At 36.5% G+C, this 18,582-nt stretch overlaps 2 protein-coding genes across 2 annotated transcripts; both read left to right on the forward strand.

The window, feature by feature from the left end:
* Positions 1-1,862: 1,862 nt before the first annotated feature.
* Positions 1,863-6,302, forward strand: LOC149962140 (uncharacterized). Its single transcript, XM_090164494.1, has 5 exons — positions 1,863-2,062; positions 3,737-3,801; positions 4,643-4,714; positions 6,028-6,114; positions 6,191-6,302. The coding sequence occupies exons 1-5, from the start codon at positions 1,912-1,914 to the stop codon at positions 6,242-6,244; spliced, it is 429 nt and encodes a 142-aa protein (XP_090020620.1). The 5' UTR covers positions 1,863-1,911; the 3' UTR covers positions 6,245-6,302.
* Positions 6,303-7,617: 1,315 nt separating this feature from the next.
* LOC149962141 (myophilin-like) lies at positions 7,618-15,460 on the forward strand. The gene is made up of 4 exons (XM_090164501.1): positions 7,618-8,068; positions 9,301-9,410; positions 11,312-11,519; positions 15,103-15,460. Exons 1-4 carry the CDS (start codon positions 8,027-8,029, stop codon positions 15,295-15,297), a joined length of 555 nt encoding a protein of 184 aa, XP_090020627.1. The 5' UTR covers positions 7,618-8,026; the 3' UTR covers positions 15,298-15,460.
* Positions 15,461-18,582: the final 3,122 nt, after the last annotated feature.

The following is an 18,582-nucleotide window of genomic DNA, read 5'->3' on the forward strand; positions in this document are numbered from 1 at the left end:
AATATTTTTTTCTTGACCAAATGTGAGGTAATTCTGGAAACGTAAACATTTAAAACGCAGACGATAGGGGGAACTGGACACACTTACATAAAATATATTCAGTTAAGATAGCACTTCGCCCAAAAGACCCAGAAACTACATAAGTCACTGCTGACTTGGCCCTTGCAACCCTTAACAATGTAAAAGCACATGATTAAAAATAAACAAACTTGAACTTGAACATTACATCAAAAGTAAATAGACATAAACAGAAAGTCTTCGATTCTCACCAAGGCCAGCTAGTGCCGTATTTCCGCCTAGGCCAACCTAGGCCGTGGCCTAGGGGCCCATCCTTGGAAGGGGCCCTCCAGTGACCGTAATTACTGTATTCGAAGTCATAAATCTATAATATCAATCGTAATTTATATTGGAGAATTTCCTAGGTAGAAGATTTTGTTTTAAAATTACCAAAATTTCTGCCTGGCAGTTTACGGACGCAGCCTTAAATCGCAATGTTGCATAATTATCGCATATTTAGTCGATGATTGTTAAGAGCTTTTATTTAGTAATATAACCGTAGAGCTCAGACTTCTACGCTGAATCAGGGAAATTCAGGCACAGCCTAGTTCCAGGGACAAGAGTATATGCAGCGCGTGAAAAGGGGGCCCAGCCAGGATCTCTAAGTCCGGCCATGAGGCCAGCGCCATCTAAACTGAGAAACTACTTTATCCCTTCTTGGCGGTGCCGACCCCCCTCGCGTATCACTACAAATTTGGGCATTGCGCGAGGTACATGCGAAAGCCGGTTTCAGAAACGTCGTTTTCCGCGATAGAAAGAAAGTTTGCGCCAACATGGAAAGTTCAACTTGATCAACTTGGAAAAAGAAAAGAGGCCATGCAATACATGAAAGACAATGGAAGTATGGAGGAATATATTCAAGATATGCTATCACAATTGGATTTATTAATCTAGTACCGTCTTTGATACCGTCTCTAAGCCAAGGCCTAAGCCTAAAGGTTCGCTTTGTTTTATAATATCATTATGTTTCTCATTACTATTAACAAACTCGGTTTGTACTCCGACGGTAAACAATTCCTTAATGTAAAAATTACACTGATTTGCTTGGTTTTTAGGCATTAATAGCGGATGAGCTGCAGTTTTTTTACGCGGCATCGCGAATCCTAGTCTTACGTAGAATCAAAATAGAACAAAAAAAGCAGACAACCTGAAGAGGTTACACTTTGTCCCGCCAGGAGCGCTAGTATCGGAGGGGCTAATTTCACAAATTCCCGCCGAAAATTTCGAAATGTTTTAACCGTTTTGATGGATGGCTCTTTTGGGGTGGCGGAAACTAGGTGTGTGCATCTCAGATTAGATGGAATCCATTGGGGAAGGTACGAAACGGCCGGGAGTAGTGGCTCACTCCTGTAATCCCAGGCGTCCGGGAGGCAGAGTTTGTGGATGGCCGTCTGAGGACGACCACCAATCCCCCAACGGGTGGTCGGCATACTTCCGCCACGGGTGTCCCCACCCCTGTCCCCACGTATCCCCCCGTTGGCGTGGCCGTTACACATATCTCGCCCTGATTAATCAGATGGTGTCTTCGCCGGGCTCGCGGTCTTCTCAGACTCAAATCAGCCCTTTCTTCTTTGAATAAAAAAAAAGGTACGAAACGACTCGAATCCAAGACTTATATTTATGTCTATTTACTTTTGATTGCATTGACGACGTATTTATTATTAGCGGACAAATAATGAACACTATTATAAATTTCCATCTGCCTTGCACAATATTTCTCCATATATTGTACTGTTTATGACGTCTTGCCAAAACACGACAAAACAGCTGCTCTACAGCTAACGACGTGCGTAAATTAATTCTACCTACGCCATAGAATCAAAGTCGTTTTGCTTCCACGTCAGACGTGTGAAAATGCATAAGTTCATTTTAACTACATTTGGTCTGGCCATCGTCATTTTTAGTCAAATAAACGCGTTTCCCACGAAGGATGGCTCACAAAAGGGATTCCATGATTTGAAATTCCTAGCCGATTTCAAGAAACTACTCGATAAAGAATGCGAAGGTAGGTCTACATGTAGCTACTTACAAGGAGACTACCCGAGGTGTTACACACCGATTTGGTTCAAACTCGGGGGATTGGTAGACCTTCATGTAACTTGACAAATCCTAAAGCGATTTTATTCAATGGGCAACGGTTTTGCCATGGCAACGAAAATTGTTTTTGACAACATAAAATAACATGGGATTTTGACCTATTTCCCTGTGAAAAAAATTTAAAAAATTGATAAAAATGCGACCAATTTTGATTTTTTTTCGTCAATTTTTACCAATTTTTTGGTATTTTAATTATTTTTCAATTTTGTAAAATGTCTCACAGGGGGACCCTATGAATCGGTCAAAATCCCATGTTATTTTCAATGGGAAAATTTCCATTTTAAGTTGTCAAAAACATTTTTCGTTGCCATGGCAAAACCGTTGCCCATTGAATAAAATCCCTTTAGGATTTTTCAAGTTACATGAAGGTCTACCAATGCCCCGAGTTTGAACAAAATCGGTGTGTAATTACTTTTAATTTATGCAAGCAGTAATGAAATTAATTCGTGTTAGTTTAGAGCTTTCGAGTCCACCTTCTAAGAAAAGAAACATGATGCCCTACCTAAGCTCCTCCCACAAACCGGTATCCTTAATTCCACTATCGTTAATATACGGACGCAGATTCAAAGTAATAAAGGAATCATTTCGTGCGAGCTGTGAACTTTCGAGTCCACCTTCTAACCAGTAACATGATGCCCTACCTAAGCTCCTCCCAGAAGCCAGGACTATAACCTTAATTCATCTACCATTAATATAAGCACGTGGAACCTAATTTGTAATTAAATAGTTTTGCGTTAGCTTAGAACTTTCGACGCCACCTATCAAGCTAGAAACATGATCACCTACCTAAGCCCCTCCCACAAACGAACATTATTTTTTTAAATTAACTATCCTTAATATACTAACGCAGGATTCGAGTAATAATGAAATCCATGATACCCTACCTAAGCTCCTCTCACAAATATATGAAATCATTTCGCATTAGCTGTAAACTTTCAACTCCATCTATCACATGATCGCCTAACAAAGATCCTCCTACAAAATATTTTTAACGCCATCTTGTATCCATCTTACGAACCAGTTTCTTATATATTTCCATACTTAGACACGGAAAAGTTGGATTTTACTTCAAATTCAGATTGCACGAATTTCAATTAGGAATTTAACGATTTAAATTATAATTTAAACAAGATGGCAAGCCAAAATATACCTCTCGCTCTCCTCGGAAGAGTTTTTAATTTTCAGTGAAGCGTAACTGTATCCGTGTTTCTGCGGTAGAACGCTCACCTGTCGTTCAAGAGGGCTCGGGTTCGAATCCCGGCCGATTAAAATATTATACTATAACCAATGACAAAAAGAGGGCGATTTTGGAAAAAACCTTTTCCCTGATTCTAAGAAACTGCGTACGCAGTGATTACGCTTTGCCCCGAAAATGCGAACGCGTTCGCAGGCCTGACAGACAGACAGACCCACCCACCCACCCACCCACCCACAGACAGACAGACAGACACGGTGGTTGTATAACCCCTCCTAGGGTACAAAGTCCCCTCGGAGAGGTAAAAAATAAAATATAAATTGCTTCTTATCCCGAAAAAGGGCTGCCTCGAAAGTTCTCAATAATCCTAAAAACGTTCTTGTTTAGCTTCAAATAAGCACGACAACTATGACTTTTTGCGATCGGAGCACGCCACTTCGACTTATCATGTGGTAAAAATCTTCATTTCTAAATTATACATAACCAAGAATTTATTTAAACTTTGGGAGAATGACTAGGTTGAGGCGATTTTTAGTTAGCAATCCCCCTCCTTCTCACTAAAACAAATCCACCCTTCCCCCCTCGTGCCGAGTAGAAAACAAGACCATGATAAAGTAAATTTGGTTTTAACCAACTTGTTAAAATGGGAAAACAAAATCACGTGACTACCGTATCACAGCCAACTTCGATTCGGTAACTCGTGTTCATAGTTAAATAAAAAAATTATTCCTTCCAGATACTGCAGACAGCTAATTAATCTTACACCTTTCTATTACAAGATATTTTAAATAATAATAATAATAATTAGATCATTTAGATGAACCGCCATTAGCAAAATAAAATTAAAAATAGTCGGTATTTCTTAAGATAGATGGCGCTGCAATTCTCCACCAAGTCACGTGACTACCATGTTTTCAGCCCCCTTGGATTTTATAATTTCGCCTATTTGTCTCGAATATGATGCGACTTTTTTATGAGCGCGCCATCTCACGGCAAGTAGAGGCAGCTTTAAACGTACAAAGACGAGCACGCGCGATAATAATAAAAAATGTATTGTAGAAGCTAGCTCGCGCACGACGTTTTTGTTTTAATTTCGTAAAATAAAGAATTTTCACGTGCTAATTTCTAATTTGCTGTAAAAAAGGCCGCATCATTTTGGAGACAACTTTTTTCGAGGTTGATGCAAGTCCTTCTTGGGGTAGGTTGTCTGTGTCGTCACATAGTCATTCTCCCGAAATTAAAATTAAATACATTCTTGATATTCGTAAACAAATTATAGAACATAAATTTTAGGCTCTAATCTACGCGTACAACTTTTGTGCTGGAAGTGTTCCCAAGATTGACTATTGCAAACTAGCCAACAAGGTAACGATACCAATTTGTACAACATGAATCAAAGGGCAGAATGTCAATACGTTTTATCATATGTAACATAATTACTCAAAAGTATGCCACTGTACCTTCATTCCATTTAAAAAAAATTCACTAACAGTTTGTTTCACCACGAACCAGTAAAAAGCTGGACTACGTAATCAGTGGCGGTTCTAGGCAGGTGCAACCGGTGCAAATGCACAGGGCCTCGCGGCTCTAGGGGCCTCGCTCAGCTATCATTCTATGGGCTTCTCGCTTAAAAGTTATATCGACCTTGCAAAGATTCAGTTCGCGAGAATGTGCGCAAACATTTCTGTTTTAGTTTAAAAAAGAATACCCTCGTCGTGTACTCTGCTTTATAATCAAACCAAATATAATCTATAAAATTCTGCAAATGCTTATTTACGCAACTAGTTTTTCTTGTCTGTCCATCGCAGCAACTTAAATTGCTTGAATTTAAACAATGAAAAGGGGCCTCGCGCTTTCAATTTTGCCCAGGGCCTCGAACACACTAAACCCGCTACGGACTACGTTAGATTCTAACCTTTTTATTTATCCTAGTAATTTTGGGAGTCACACTATTGGCTACTGTCATATTTATTTAAGCCAATGGAAAACCTCTAAATTGTGAAAGATTTTTTTGTGTCGGAATTTTAGTCAGCCTAATGTAGCTTTATTGATATTTATAAAATCGCTCGGTTTGTGCGGATGAAGTTAAATAATGAGTAGTTTAGAAAAAGAAAAGGTTGGGAAAATGACCAATAAGTGATCGCTTTCCGAAAATGGAACAAGTCGTCGAAGTGGGATATTCCACCAGCCATATTAAAACCCATATCAAGCCTAGAAGAGTTACGCCTAGGCTCAAAAGAATCTGCGCCAGAAAAGCTCAACCTGAATTTGAACTATTTTTTCCAATAAACCTGCTTCTTTTATTTGACAATGCAAATTTATTTTAGAACCTGAGTCTTCGAAAACATCATTAACAACAATTGACACTATATTGTAGTTCATTAACTTCATTTTAGCTCCTAAGCCTTGGTTGTTCAAACAGGTTTGTTTTTTCTAAAATAATGGCCGTCGGTCTATCATACGTAGAGCTAATTGTGCGACGGCATTATCGGTATTTGAGATTCGATGACGTCAAATATTACGTAGGGTACGGATGACGCAATATCTGTGAAACAAACAGTTAGTGAAGAAATAGAGCTAGTGGCATGCTTATGAGTAATTATGTTACATATGCTTTTATTATATAAATGATGACGTCACGTTAAATTACCTATAATTACCGATTAATTAATTTACAGAATGAGGAAAGTAGCCAATGCGTATTCGGACGATTAAAACCGCTGTTCCAAATGGAGCTCATAGAAAAAATGAAACAATTCGATGACGTAAGTAATACGCACGGAAGTGACGTCATCGGTTTACCAAAGGGCGTATTGTGTAAAAGTAAAACTTTAATTTCAGGAAGTCTTGGAGAAAGCCTCGACCACTCCTGCAGTTACAACCATCACATCGTAGAAAAAAAATCACAATGTTGAAAATTTAAATAAACATAGTTTTCCATTGTGTTTACGTATCTGAGCTTTAGTTTTCAAATTTCAAACTTGTAAATTTCGAAGTTATCGTTTGCTAATTCTTATATATATTTGTTGGTGTTCAGTAGTTAATTTTATTCTACTAAAGTTACCAACAATTTAGTTTTATATTAAAGTTGATTACAGATTTCAATTCCAACTATAAATGTGCCATCGATGGGTTGGACATTTGTCAAATTCCCGTAGACTTTATAGAAAATGATTTCTGTAATCTTGAAATCACGTCGAAAATCGCCAAAAATCTGACCATAACATCTCAAAAATCTGCTATAAAATCTGACCCTAGGTCTCCTAAGATCTCAAAACTCTGCTTGAAAATCTGACTCTAACATCTCAAAAATCTGCTAGAAAATCTGACTATAACATCTCAAAAATCTGCTAGAAAATCTGACTATAACATCTCAAAAATCTGCTAGAAAATCTGACTATAACATCTCAAAAATCTGCTAGAAAATCTGACTATAACATCTCAAAAATCTGCTAGAAAATCTGACTATAACATCTCAAAAATCTGCTAGAAAATCTGACTATAACATCTCAAAAATCTGCTAGAAAATCTGACTATAACATCTCAAAAATCTGCTAGAAAATCTGACTATAACATCTCAAAAATCTGCTAGAAAATCTGACTATAACATCTCAAAAATCTGCTAGAAAATCTGACTATAACATCTCAAAAATCTGCTAGAAAATCTGACCATAGCATCTCAAAAATCTGCTATAAAATCTGAAACTAACATCTCAAAAATCTGCTAGAAAATCTAAAACTAACATCTCAAAAAGCTGCTAGAAAATTTGAAACTAACATCTCAAAAATCTGCTAGAAAATCTAAAACTAACATCTCAAAAAGCTGCTAGAAAATCTAAAACTAACATCTCAAAAAGCTGCTAGAAAATTTGAAACTAACATCTCAAAAATCTGCTAGAAAATCTAAAACTAACATCTCAAAAAGCTGCTAGAAAATTTGAAACTAACATCTCAAAAATCTGCTAGAAAATCTAAAACTAACATCTCAAAAAGCTGCTAGAAAATCTAAAACTAACATCTCAAAAATCTGCTAGAAAATTTGACCCTATCATCTCAAAAATCTGCTAGAAAATTTGACCCTAACATCTCAAAAATCGACAAAAAAACCTCGAAAATTATGCTTTAAAACCTAATAATCCGAGTAATAATAATTTTCGGATTTTCGGATTTCCTAAATCATATTTAGATTGAATTTCCCGCATACAACATTAGCAAATGTCAAACCCTTCCCCTGACGTACTTATAGGTAAATATGCGACTTATAATATTAGTAAGTTTATAAGCAAGGCTTAAACACTCAGAAAAAATAAATGCAAAATATGAGCATCAAGAATCAATTTTGATGATGTAAACTTCATTGGCAAGGGCTCAGAAGACAGAGTGCAATCACACTTGAGAATCGACTAAAACAGGAGGAGAGAAAGTTGAGCACTTGACGAAAAAAATGAATAAGAACTGGGGTTTTTTGGCTGGAACCCAAGGAATCGTTATTTATGAGCGCCAAATTTAGCGCCCAAACCCAAGAAACGCTCCGTCGTCAACAAAGTTTCTTCAGAGGGAAAAGATCAACCTTAAATCCAAATCCATCAAGTACCAAGAAAAGTCTTTATTCCAGACTGCAGAGCGGAACTACCAGGTTGCGCAAAACGTCATTATTATCAAAGTTTTCATTACAGCATGTCTCAAACCCCACTCGAACCGGAATTAGAACCTCATCACGTAAGTTTATCAGATTAATGTTTAATTAATCTAAAATACTTTTGGTAAACCTTAATTAATATACACTTAACCACGCATTGTTGAAAGAACCGCTTCCAATATTGTTTTGCAAACTAATCAAAACCAGCCACCATGTAAAAATTGTTTATTTGATCAAATCATTTCTTAAAAACTAAAAAACGTAGTTTCGAAATTTTAGTGATAAAATAACCTTTAATATATAGAACATTAATATTGTTTAGCCGTTAAGCGTTAGAACCAATGTCAATTCATAATTTAAAACTATTGACGTTGAAGTTTTTCAAAATATTTTTCAATGTTTAATGTAAGAACTGTATTATTGTATTTAAAGTGCACATGAAAGTTTGGTATAGTAATAATGTTTACCTGCGCGGTAATAAATACATTGTTCTTAACCAAACCAAACTTACACCTTTAAATAAATAACACAGAATAAGAAACCTCAATAAAACAATCTTTTTTTGAACATGATAAATGTGATCAGCAGAGTCAAAGGTGATCGTAATAGTTCAAAATTGTGTTTGCCTAAGTTTTTATTGAAATCTTGCATGACGTCCACTTTTGGCCCGATTTCTCTTTAAATCTACCTCTAGCAGACTATAATAATAATAATAATACTAATAATCAGCTAGGCTAATACCCAAGGCACCACCTTAGGCCTAAGTCATCAAGCGACTTTTAAAGTCATTAATTCATGTGGCCGGGTTACAATGCAAGCCCTTCATGCGACGCGAGTCAACAGCTACCTACACTAACTATTACCATTAACCTCAATAAGTTTCCATCTCCATATTCTGCTGATGTTTTAAAAACATTCTTAAAGAAAAGTTATGGACGAAATTCGAGATAATAGTGGTTCTCTAAAACTATTAGAGATAATAGATTAAAAACCAACAGTATTTATTGTGCACAATATTAAAATCAGTTAAAACATCGACTATAGTTTTCACTTATTTAGGCCAACATCAGGGTTACAATGCAATCGATGCAAGGGGTGGAAAGGAATTTTATAATTTAATTATGTTTTAATATTTTTATAAAAAAAATTTATAAAATAAAAAAAATATTTTAACATACTTTATCTATAAAATGCCTTAAGTTTTAAGTATATGAATTTTTGGATAAATAGGAATTTTTGACGATCGCCGCCGCTGCCGTGTACATAAAATTACGATTAATTAACTATTAAGTTGGCTGTTTCTAACCTACAGAGAGACCCGGCCAAAGAAAGCCAAATACTGATATGGATTTGGAACTCATTGGAGGAAGTCAGCACGGTCGACTACGAACACTTTCTGCGGGACGGCACAGTACTTTGCAGGTAATACACCGATCCACAAATGACTTACAATGAAACATCAATTAGAAAGAAGCCATTAGAGGTTCGATTTTAAAATTTTTGGTTATACTAGATGGCGCATATTTAAACGTTTTAGCGGGAAAGTAATTATTTATTTAAAAAAAAAAAACTTCTAACATTAACGTAAAAACTACTCAAAAATTGGAAAATTTTAACTCGGAAAAAATTCTTCATAAAAAGGAATAAAGAAAAATTAATATTTTGAACGGTTTTTAGATAATTAAAAATTTCAACGTTTTACATTGTTGGCGCCATCTGGTAAGATTTCGCGTATTTAAAAATCGCCTCTAATCAGCAGTGTTCGGGCTGTGCGAGTACTCGACCTCGAATAAGTAATTTGAGAATACTCGTCGATTACCGAGTACCAAAAAGTTGCAAATTCGGGTACCTGAATAAGTTACTCTCTAAACTCGTCGAGTATTTGTTTTTCTATCCTCGTTGCTTCGAACTTCAAAGAGGGGTTTTTACAACTTTTTCAAGGCCAATAAACGGTACCTACAAAGTTGTGGAAACTGTGGTTCATTTAAATTAAATGAATATTTTTCAGCATTGAAAGTTACTTTATACTGCTTTCAAATTTAATTTCATAATTTCTTGAAAAAAACCAGCTCCTTATCAAGTACGTACTCTATAACCCGACCAGGGCCGGACTTAGAGATCCTGGTCCCGTAGGCAGATAAGGAGTCTGGGCCCCCTTTTCACGCGCTGCATTTACTCATTATTTACTCTTATCCCTGGAACTAGTTTTTTAGCATTAGATTATATTTTTATTGGGAAAAATGAAAAACTCTGTATGTAAATCGTGGTTCAAGATACAGCATATGAGTGGAGTATGTTTAATAACATTCCCTAAACCCTAAATCAACATCATCTACAAAATAAAACCAATATTACAATAGAGATTCGGAAATTGATAGCGATAAAAAGGCTGTTTATTAAGCCTTGGTAAACACTAACCAGAAATAAAATTGACATCCAATTATTTTTGTCCCTTTTTTTAGGTGGATAAATGAACATCGTAAAATTCATGTTCTATTTAGTTCAAATTAAGAAGGGCAATTCAAGCTAATTTAAAATTTTAAATCCGAAAAACGAAACGGTACGCGCCACAACATGGCATCCTAGTTTTCCGTTAGTTCTTAACTATACCGCCAGAGCGCACATTTAACAATCGCCCGAAGAAAAAATATTCGGGAACGGGGTGTCCCTGTGTTAATTAGTCCATGGTAGAAGTCTGAGCTCTACCGTTATATTACTAAATAAAAGCTCTTAACAATCGTCGACTAAATATGCGATAATTATGTAACATTGCGATTTAAGGCTGCGTCCGTAAACTGCCAGGCAGAAATTTTGGTAATTTTAAAACAAAATCTTCTACCTAAGAATTTATCCAATATAAATTACGATTGATATTATAGATTTATGACTTCGAATACAGTAATTACGGTCACTGGAGGGCCATTAGGCTACGGCCTAGGTTGGCCTAGGAGGAAATACGGCACTGAACCCGACTCGTTAAAAATATTACTCGGGGTTTCTTTTTTAGTTACTCGACTCGAATAAGATAAAGTTTCCCCTTAATCAAGTACTCGATTACTCGACTTGAATTCAATATTACTCGACTCGAATACTCACCGAAAAAAAATTGATACTCGATTGCCTAAAATAGGCTAAATCTGAAATCGTAATTTTTTTTATTTTCTTTTTAAAACTATTGGGCACAAGTGGCCATTTATGTCGGTATTTACCACTATGCTAATGGTGTTACCCTCGTCAATGAATATTATATCTTGACAAATGTGTATCGGCCTATTAACATTTCATACGAACCACGCGTAATTCGATATGTGTGATAAATGTAGGTTGATGAACTTCGTGAAACCTGGCACGATTCCGGGAGAAATTAGCGCTGGGACGGACATGAAGCACAAGAAGAACAACATCCTAGTGTTCCTGAAAGCGTGCCAGGAGTACGGCGTTCCCCAAAAACTGCTGTTCGAGCCCGATGACCTTTTGTTCATGAGACACCTGCCCAAGGTCACCCGGTGTCTCTTCGCTTTTGGCAAACTGGTAAGACCTTAACGTCACTTTCGAGTTAAATGAGACACACCTCCCAAAAGAATGAAAATAATAATACCGATGATTTGAATGCACGCCAAAATAGAATAGAATCGAATGGAGGCTCACCGCCAAAACAACTGTTTAAATTTCCAAGATTTATTTCTGCCAGCAGCTGCAGCAGGCAGCTCATGAACGGCCTCTGATGGAGGAGAGAGTCAAGCAGGAAGAGCGTGTTAGCAGACTATTTCTCGATTTAGAGTACTGCCATATGTAACATAATTACTAATAACAAGAACCCATAGACGTACCAAGGACAGAGGAAAGTAAATTTTGCTGGATCGCCTCCTAATCGTTTTTTTTTAAAGAGGCGGAGCTATTGAGTCTTCTTCCACTATTGTTACTTCTAAGAAGAAGGCGCGAACCCTTTCTTATACAGAAAATTACATTTTATTTTTAAGTTGCTTTCAAGTTGGCTTTAAGTGTCCTCCATTAAGCGAAATTAGAATTGGTTTTAAGTAGGTTTTTAGTTAGTTTAAGTAGTCCTTAGACCGCTTATTTTTTGGGTTACTTAAGTTACTACTGGTGGAAAATATAAAAAGGGGGGCTTATTTTGAAAATATAGATTAGAAGGCTTCACGACGGGCTAAAGCTATGATTACGTGTTCTAAGTACGTCTATGGGTTCTTGCTAATAAGTATGTCACTGTACCTTTATTCCATTCAAAAATATTCACTAACGGTTTGTTTCATCACGAACCAGTAAAAAAGTGGACTACGTTAGATTATAACCTTTTTATTCATCCTAGAAATTTTGGGAGTCACACTATTGGCTATTAACATATGTATTTAAGCCAATGGAAAACCTCTAAATTGAGAAATAATTTTTTGTGTCGGAATTTTAGTCAGCCTAATGTTTATTCATTAACTCGCTCGGTTTGTGCGGATAAAGTTAAATAATGAGTAATTTAGAAAAATAAAAGGTTGGGGAAAATAACCAATAAGTGATCGCTTTCCGAAAATGGAACAAGTCGTTGAAGTGGGATATTCCCGGATATTCCACGAGCGATATTAAAACCCATATCAAGCCTAGAAGAGTTACGCCTAGGCTCAAAAGAATCTGCAAAGACTCCAATCTTGTAGATGCGCCAGAAAAGCTCAACCTGAATTTGAACTATTTTTTCCAATAAACCTGCTTCTTTTATTTGACAATGCAAATTTATTTTAGAACGTGAGTCTCCTAAGCCTTGGTTGTTCAAGCCGGTTTGTTTACTAAAATAATGGCCGTCGGTCTATCAGACGTAGAGCTAATTGTGCGACGGCATATAATCGGCATTTGAGATTCGATGACGTCTAATATTACGTAGGGTACGGATGACGCAATATCTGTGAAACAAACCGTTAGTGAAGAAATTGAGCTAGAAGCATATACTTATGAGTAATTATGTTACATATGGTACTGCCTATTAGCCGGTAAATTTAGTGCGTCCTTGTGTGCGTTCAGTTAAGCCCAACGGATTCCCCGTTGTCACGAGTAAACGCTGAGTTCGGTTTCTTATTTAAAGAATTTCCTTTTTCTGCTTTCTCAACGAAGTAATCTGCTTTAACGATCGGCGTCGGCAGCGCCTACATCGGCAGAGTCGGGGTCTACCCCATTTATCTAGCTAAAATGCTACTACAAGTAAAATCGTAGTAGCAAAAGGGAGAAAAGCTTTTATCGAACACAAAACTGAGTCTGCCAGTCATGACCTTTAATTTGTTACTTGTGATTATTCCATTTTCGATCGATAGATGGAGATATTTGATTCATTATAGCATGAATTAAGAAATCTATAGAGGAACTCACAAGGAGACATCACATGGGATTCTGACCGATTCCTAGGAAAATTTGAACAAATTTCAAAATTTTGAAAATGCCAAAAAAATAAAAAAAATAATGAAAATTGACAATAAAAACATCAAAATTGATCAACTTTTAATCAATTTGAGGTCAAAATCCCATGTTATTTTCAATGGGAAAATTTAATATTTTGTATTGTCAAAAACATTTTTAGGTGCCATGGCAAAACCATTGCCCATTGAATAAATTCCCTTTAGGATTTTTCATGATATATGAACATCTACCAATCCCCCGAGTTTGAACAAAATCGGTGGGTTACACTTCGGGATGTCTCCTGGTCAGTACTAACAATGTGTCAACGTGGAAGACATGGCTTAAAAATGAAAAGTCCTGCCTGTTGTAGGTTGATAACCATGAACAGAAAGAATACTACAGATTGTTCCTTAGACATTCTAAGTGTATACATATACAGGGTGTCCACAAAAAAACGATCCAGAGCTAATAATTGAAATGCTATTTTTCCCAGGAATTTGATATTTTCGGATCGTTTAGCACAAAACTCAATGACATTGAACCATATCTTCAAGGCCATTCATAATCTATCTCGTGAACCGTTAGGCTTAGGGAATCGTCGGTTCCAATTAGAAAGATATACACCATCGCATTTTATGTCAAAGTGGCTCTAAGCCGATGTAAATTGGCCAATAGTAAGCCAAGAATGTAAACACCAAAAACAAGAAGGTGATAAATACAAATGTTCAAAGACTAATTATCGACATAAAAATGTATTTAAATTAAGCTCAAATTAGGTCGGTGGAAATCAATTGGGATCTAAAAAGTGATGGCGCACCCTTTTCGAATTTGTACCCACCTTCCAAACCTAACGGTTTTTGAGATACATTTGAATGACCTTGTAAGCAGACCCTAGGCAGCAAGATATGAAATAGGGGCCCAAAAATAGTTTTACATTGAAAGTGGGGCCCCCGGAAAGCGCGGGGCCCTAGGCAGTCGCCTCGCCCTAAGACCGGCCCTGCTTGTAAACATGGTTCAAGGTCAACCGAATCTTAATAGCCTAAGATATTGTACCCGAATTTGTCCTGAAAATGTCGATGCCGTTGCACAAGTACTTTCTAAACTATTAAGAATAAGATAGCATGATCTCGTGGACATTTTTATTTATGAACGTCTTGTTTTTGATAGCTTCCTATTGTCCAATTAACATCGGTTCAGAGTCATTTGGACATAAAATGTGATGGCGCAAACCTTTCTAATTGGAACCGAGTCTTTAAGTCCAATGGTTCGCGATTTAATTTTGGATGACCTTGAGGACATGGTTTAAGGTTATTGAGTTTCGTATCATCTATTGACCCTCTGTGCGTGCTATGCGATTTGAAAATATCGAATTCCTAGGGAAAATAGCTTTTCGATTATTCGCTCTGGATCGTTTTGTAGTGGACATCCTGTATATTTTCAGACTATGACTAAGGTGAAGCACCCTAGTTGATAAGATTAAATACGGTAGTTAATGTAATACTCTGCAATCGGTTAATACACTACAATTGACGTAAATACATATAGTAAAATGCTCTACCAGCTTGCGTTGTATACACAAAAATCCCTATACATTTCTTGCAAAAATAATATAAAGTATGCAATTCAGGGGCACGTGAAATGTATGGCAATTGTACTACATTGACTCTATTTCAAATAACCAACACATTATTTCAAAATTATATTTGAAATAATTTTACACCAGGTTGACGAGGATGCGAAGTACACAGGGCCGAAATTGGGGGAGGAGCCTTTTGAGGCGATTCCTTTAACCGGAAGGAGGAGAAGTGGCATGCCATTGGGCGACGATTTGTACACGTCACAAGTGGATATCAAACGCCTCATGAGGCGACTCTCCAGTTTCGACGGAGGAGTCCCCGAAAACATAGGCCACGTTTAAAAGATATTACCAAAAATTTCCTTTCTTCCATTTTAACTTTCTCTTAAATATATTTAAATGTTGAAACGTTTACTGTACATATTGAATTGTAATTTAATATTTCCTTTCTTATATGTCCCTTTTCTATGTAATTGTATTACTTCAATAAACGTTTTTAAAATCATATGTTGCAAATTTACTACCAAGGCACAAGTATGTCAAATTGAGCCAAAGAAGTACCGCGTTAAATTTAGTTCAATTTCCCCCTACTAAGTTGGTCTTTTTATAATTATTCTCAGTTTGCTGTTGGGCGGATTTAGGTATGGTCTTTAAAGCAAGTGTCAGCTCGACGTCAAGTAGCTCTTTCTTCAACAGATGTCGCTATCGTCGTAATAAAAACAAGATAGTTAAGTAACATTTTGACCCAAAAGGCGGGTACTTATAGGTACCCCTCGCGTTGATTGGATCGTTTGTAAATGCACCCATTAACTTAAATTACAGCAAATATAAACAATAGTTTTACACGGGATATATAATCGAGGTTAAAGTTAACTAAATAGAGTATAAGTTGTCTAACTATAATATTCTACAATGGCTCTCTGACAACGTTTTCCTATGGCTATTTTGAATTTTAGCTTCCTTTGCCATGGCACCACGCTCTCCACTAAAGTCGCGTTTTTCGAAGAATCGGATAGATTCATGGCCATCTCTAATAACAGGGGCTTTTTCAAGTTTTCATAATACAGGTGGCAATGATGCCACCACTTGCTTCAATCAAATGGCTGCAGCCCCGGGGCCCCTTCGCGATCAAAAAATAAATAAAAACAATTTAAATTAAAAAAGGGTAAGACAAAAGAATTTTTACAATGTCGAATGAGTCGCCATAACTAACCCAAATTTGGGTAGGCCACAAAGAGTGTTAGTCCAGGGCCCCCAAAATTAACGGTCCGCCCCTGGCTGTTCTCTCATTTTGGTTAAAGGGGAACGGCCAAGCTTTTCCAAATATGGCCTTATTTCCGTATCAAAAGATTAACAAGACGTTCAATATACTAACACGTACCTTTTTTTGTCTTGCAAAAAATAGCTTTTGGCCCAAAAAGTTGAAACGAAAAATAACGCCAGGTGTTTGGGTTTGAATTTTCGCCGCCATCTTAGGGGCTGCCGCCAGCGCCCCTTACCCCGTATGAGCGATTTGCGAACTATCCTAACTTTTAAAATCGCGCAATTTAGGATTAGGTCTCTTATAACTGGAACGGGCGCGTGAAAAACAAATTTTTTGCGTCTTCAGCAGCGCGCGCTTTTACGTTGTTTTTCTGTCTCACCGACTTCTCACCAGGTGTCGCGGCGGACACGCGCTTTTCGATTTCCCGAAATTTCTTTATTTTATTAAAAATTAACCACTCAGTATTTTTTGATGCGGTTTTCACCATAAATTTTAGTTTTTAATGGGCTATAGGGCTATCTAACTGGTTAAAGCTTGACCGTTCCCCTTTAATTTCAGAGGGAACAGCTAATACAAGTGGGGTGGCAGAGTGGTTAGCACTTTCGCCTCGCAGCAAGAGGAGCCGGGTTCGATCCCAACTTGTGGCACTGGGTGAAAACTCGGAACAACTCCTTCTGCGTTGAGTTTGCAAGTTCTCTCCCCACTGGTTTAAGGGGTTTTCCGCCGAGTTCTTCGGTTTCCCCTTCCATAAAAACTTGTTGAGGTTAACGGTAATAGTTAGTGTAGGGAGCTTTTGGCTCGATCGCGTGGCATGCAGGGCTTGCCACCACCCTCCTACGCATTGTAACCCGGCCACCTGTATTAAAGGCTTCAAAAGTCGCTTGACGACTTAGGCATAAGGTGGTGCCTTAGGTATTAGCCTAGCTGATTATTACTTTTACCTCAAGGACAAAAATTCTTCAAAATAGGGAAATGTTCAAGCTAATTGATTTATAATTTGAAAGTAACAGTAACAGAATGATCAATAACTGGAAAGGCTAAAACCCAAATGGCAAGTGTTTCAAAGATGTGGTATAACTAGAAATTAGTACTATAAGACTTCAGCCTTATTTGAAATATATACAAGTTCAAAACAAGAACATATTTGAAAGATTGAATTTATTAACATCCCACAGAAACCAAAGGTAAAGTTAACTCAAAATGAAATACACAACAAAAATACTACGCATAACTACACAGGTTATATTTTACATCTCTTAATTTGTAAAGAGCCGCAATTAAATAAACAATTACTTAGCTATAGTCAAGTAACATTTGCTATCTTGACATTAATTAATATAATTATCTTCTTTCAAAACTGTACACTGTACAATATTATTCTTCAAAATGAAAGTAACATTTTAATGTGAAAAAATTAATTTAGTCATGAAGAGATTTATATGAGCTCCAATTTTGTATTTCTTTAAACGGTTTAAAAACTTTTTCCACACAAAAATAGTTTTAAAAGCTGTGCGTTGTGTATTATCGCTCATTTGTTACATACACCCACATTCCAACTATGGTAATACAAATCCTCGACTTTGGTTGAGAAAACAGCGTTGACTAACATTTAAACATTACAAAAATGTTTCTCTGTAACTAATCCAATGAAGATACATTGTTTCAAATAATAAACCAATTAATCTTATTTATATTTTAATACTGAAAATGTCATTAAATTTTTTATAAAGGTCAAGACTTAAAAATAGTCCATTAAAATTTAATGGCTTGTCACGGTCATTATCTGTAAATATCATACAAATTACACTTATCTAAGTATATTTCAAAATGTTGTCGAATTTTAAAATTGATATATGTTGTAAAACTAAATCCGTAGTAAAATAAACTAATTTGACATTGTGAAAGAATTCACAAATTGTTTTAATAATAATAATCACCTTAGGCTCAAGTCATCTAGCGACTTTTAATACCTTAAACAGGTTGCGGGGTTACAATGAGTAGGAGGGTGGTGGCAAGTCCTTCATGCGACGCAAGCCAACAGCTCCCTACACTCACTACTACAATTAACCTAAACAAGTTTTTATGGGAAGGGGAAACCGAAGAAAACTCCTTTAACCAGTAAAATAAGAGGGATAGAATTTTTTTTTGTATCAGCATAGTTAGGCCACTTCCTGCGACATTAAGATGTAAATTGAAATTTCATTCACCAGAAGTGTTTGACGCAAAAGCAATCCTGTCCCGTTTTAACACCTCATTGTAACTAGTTTCTACTCCTCTTTTCATACAAATTTTAAACCTCAAATAAAAATTTATCTTACAGCGTTGTCTACATAATTAACGTAGGCAACGCTTATGGCTTCATA

This window comes from Leiobunum rupestre, chromosome 1, assembly GCF_980474605.1.
Source record: "Leiobunum rupestre chromosome 1, qqLeiRupe1.1.hap1, whole genome shotgun sequence".
NCBI lineage: Eukaryota > Metazoa > Arthropoda > Arachnida > Opiliones > Sclerosomatidae > Leiobunum > Leiobunum rupestre.

Excerpts from the sequence above, each read along its gene's own strand:
- LOC149962140 (XM_090164494.1), top strand. The coding sequence starts at position 1,912 with ATGCATAAGTTCATTTTAACTACATTTGGTCTGGCCATCGTCATTTTT. Across the intron at positions 4,715-6,027 it reads ATTGCAAACTAGCCAACAAG|AATGAGGAAAGTAGCCAATG; the intron begins GTAACGATACCA and ends ATTAATTTACAG. Across the intron at positions 6,115-6,190 it reads AAATGAAACAATTCGATGAC|GAAGTCTTGGAGAAAGCCTC; the intron begins GTAAGTAATACG and ends CTTTAATTTCAG.
- LOC149962141 (XM_090164501.1), top strand. The coding sequence starts at position 8,027 with ATGTCTCAAACCCCACTCGAACCGGAATTAGAACCTCATCAC. Across the intron at positions 8,069-9,300 it reads CGGAATTAGAACCTCATCAC|AGAGACCCGGCCAAAGAAAG; the intron begins GTAAGTTTATCA and ends TCTAACCTACAG. Across the intron at positions 9,411-11,311 it reads GACGGCACAGTACTTTGCAG|GTTGATGAACTTCGTGAAAC; the intron begins GTAATACACCGA and ends TGATAAATGTAG.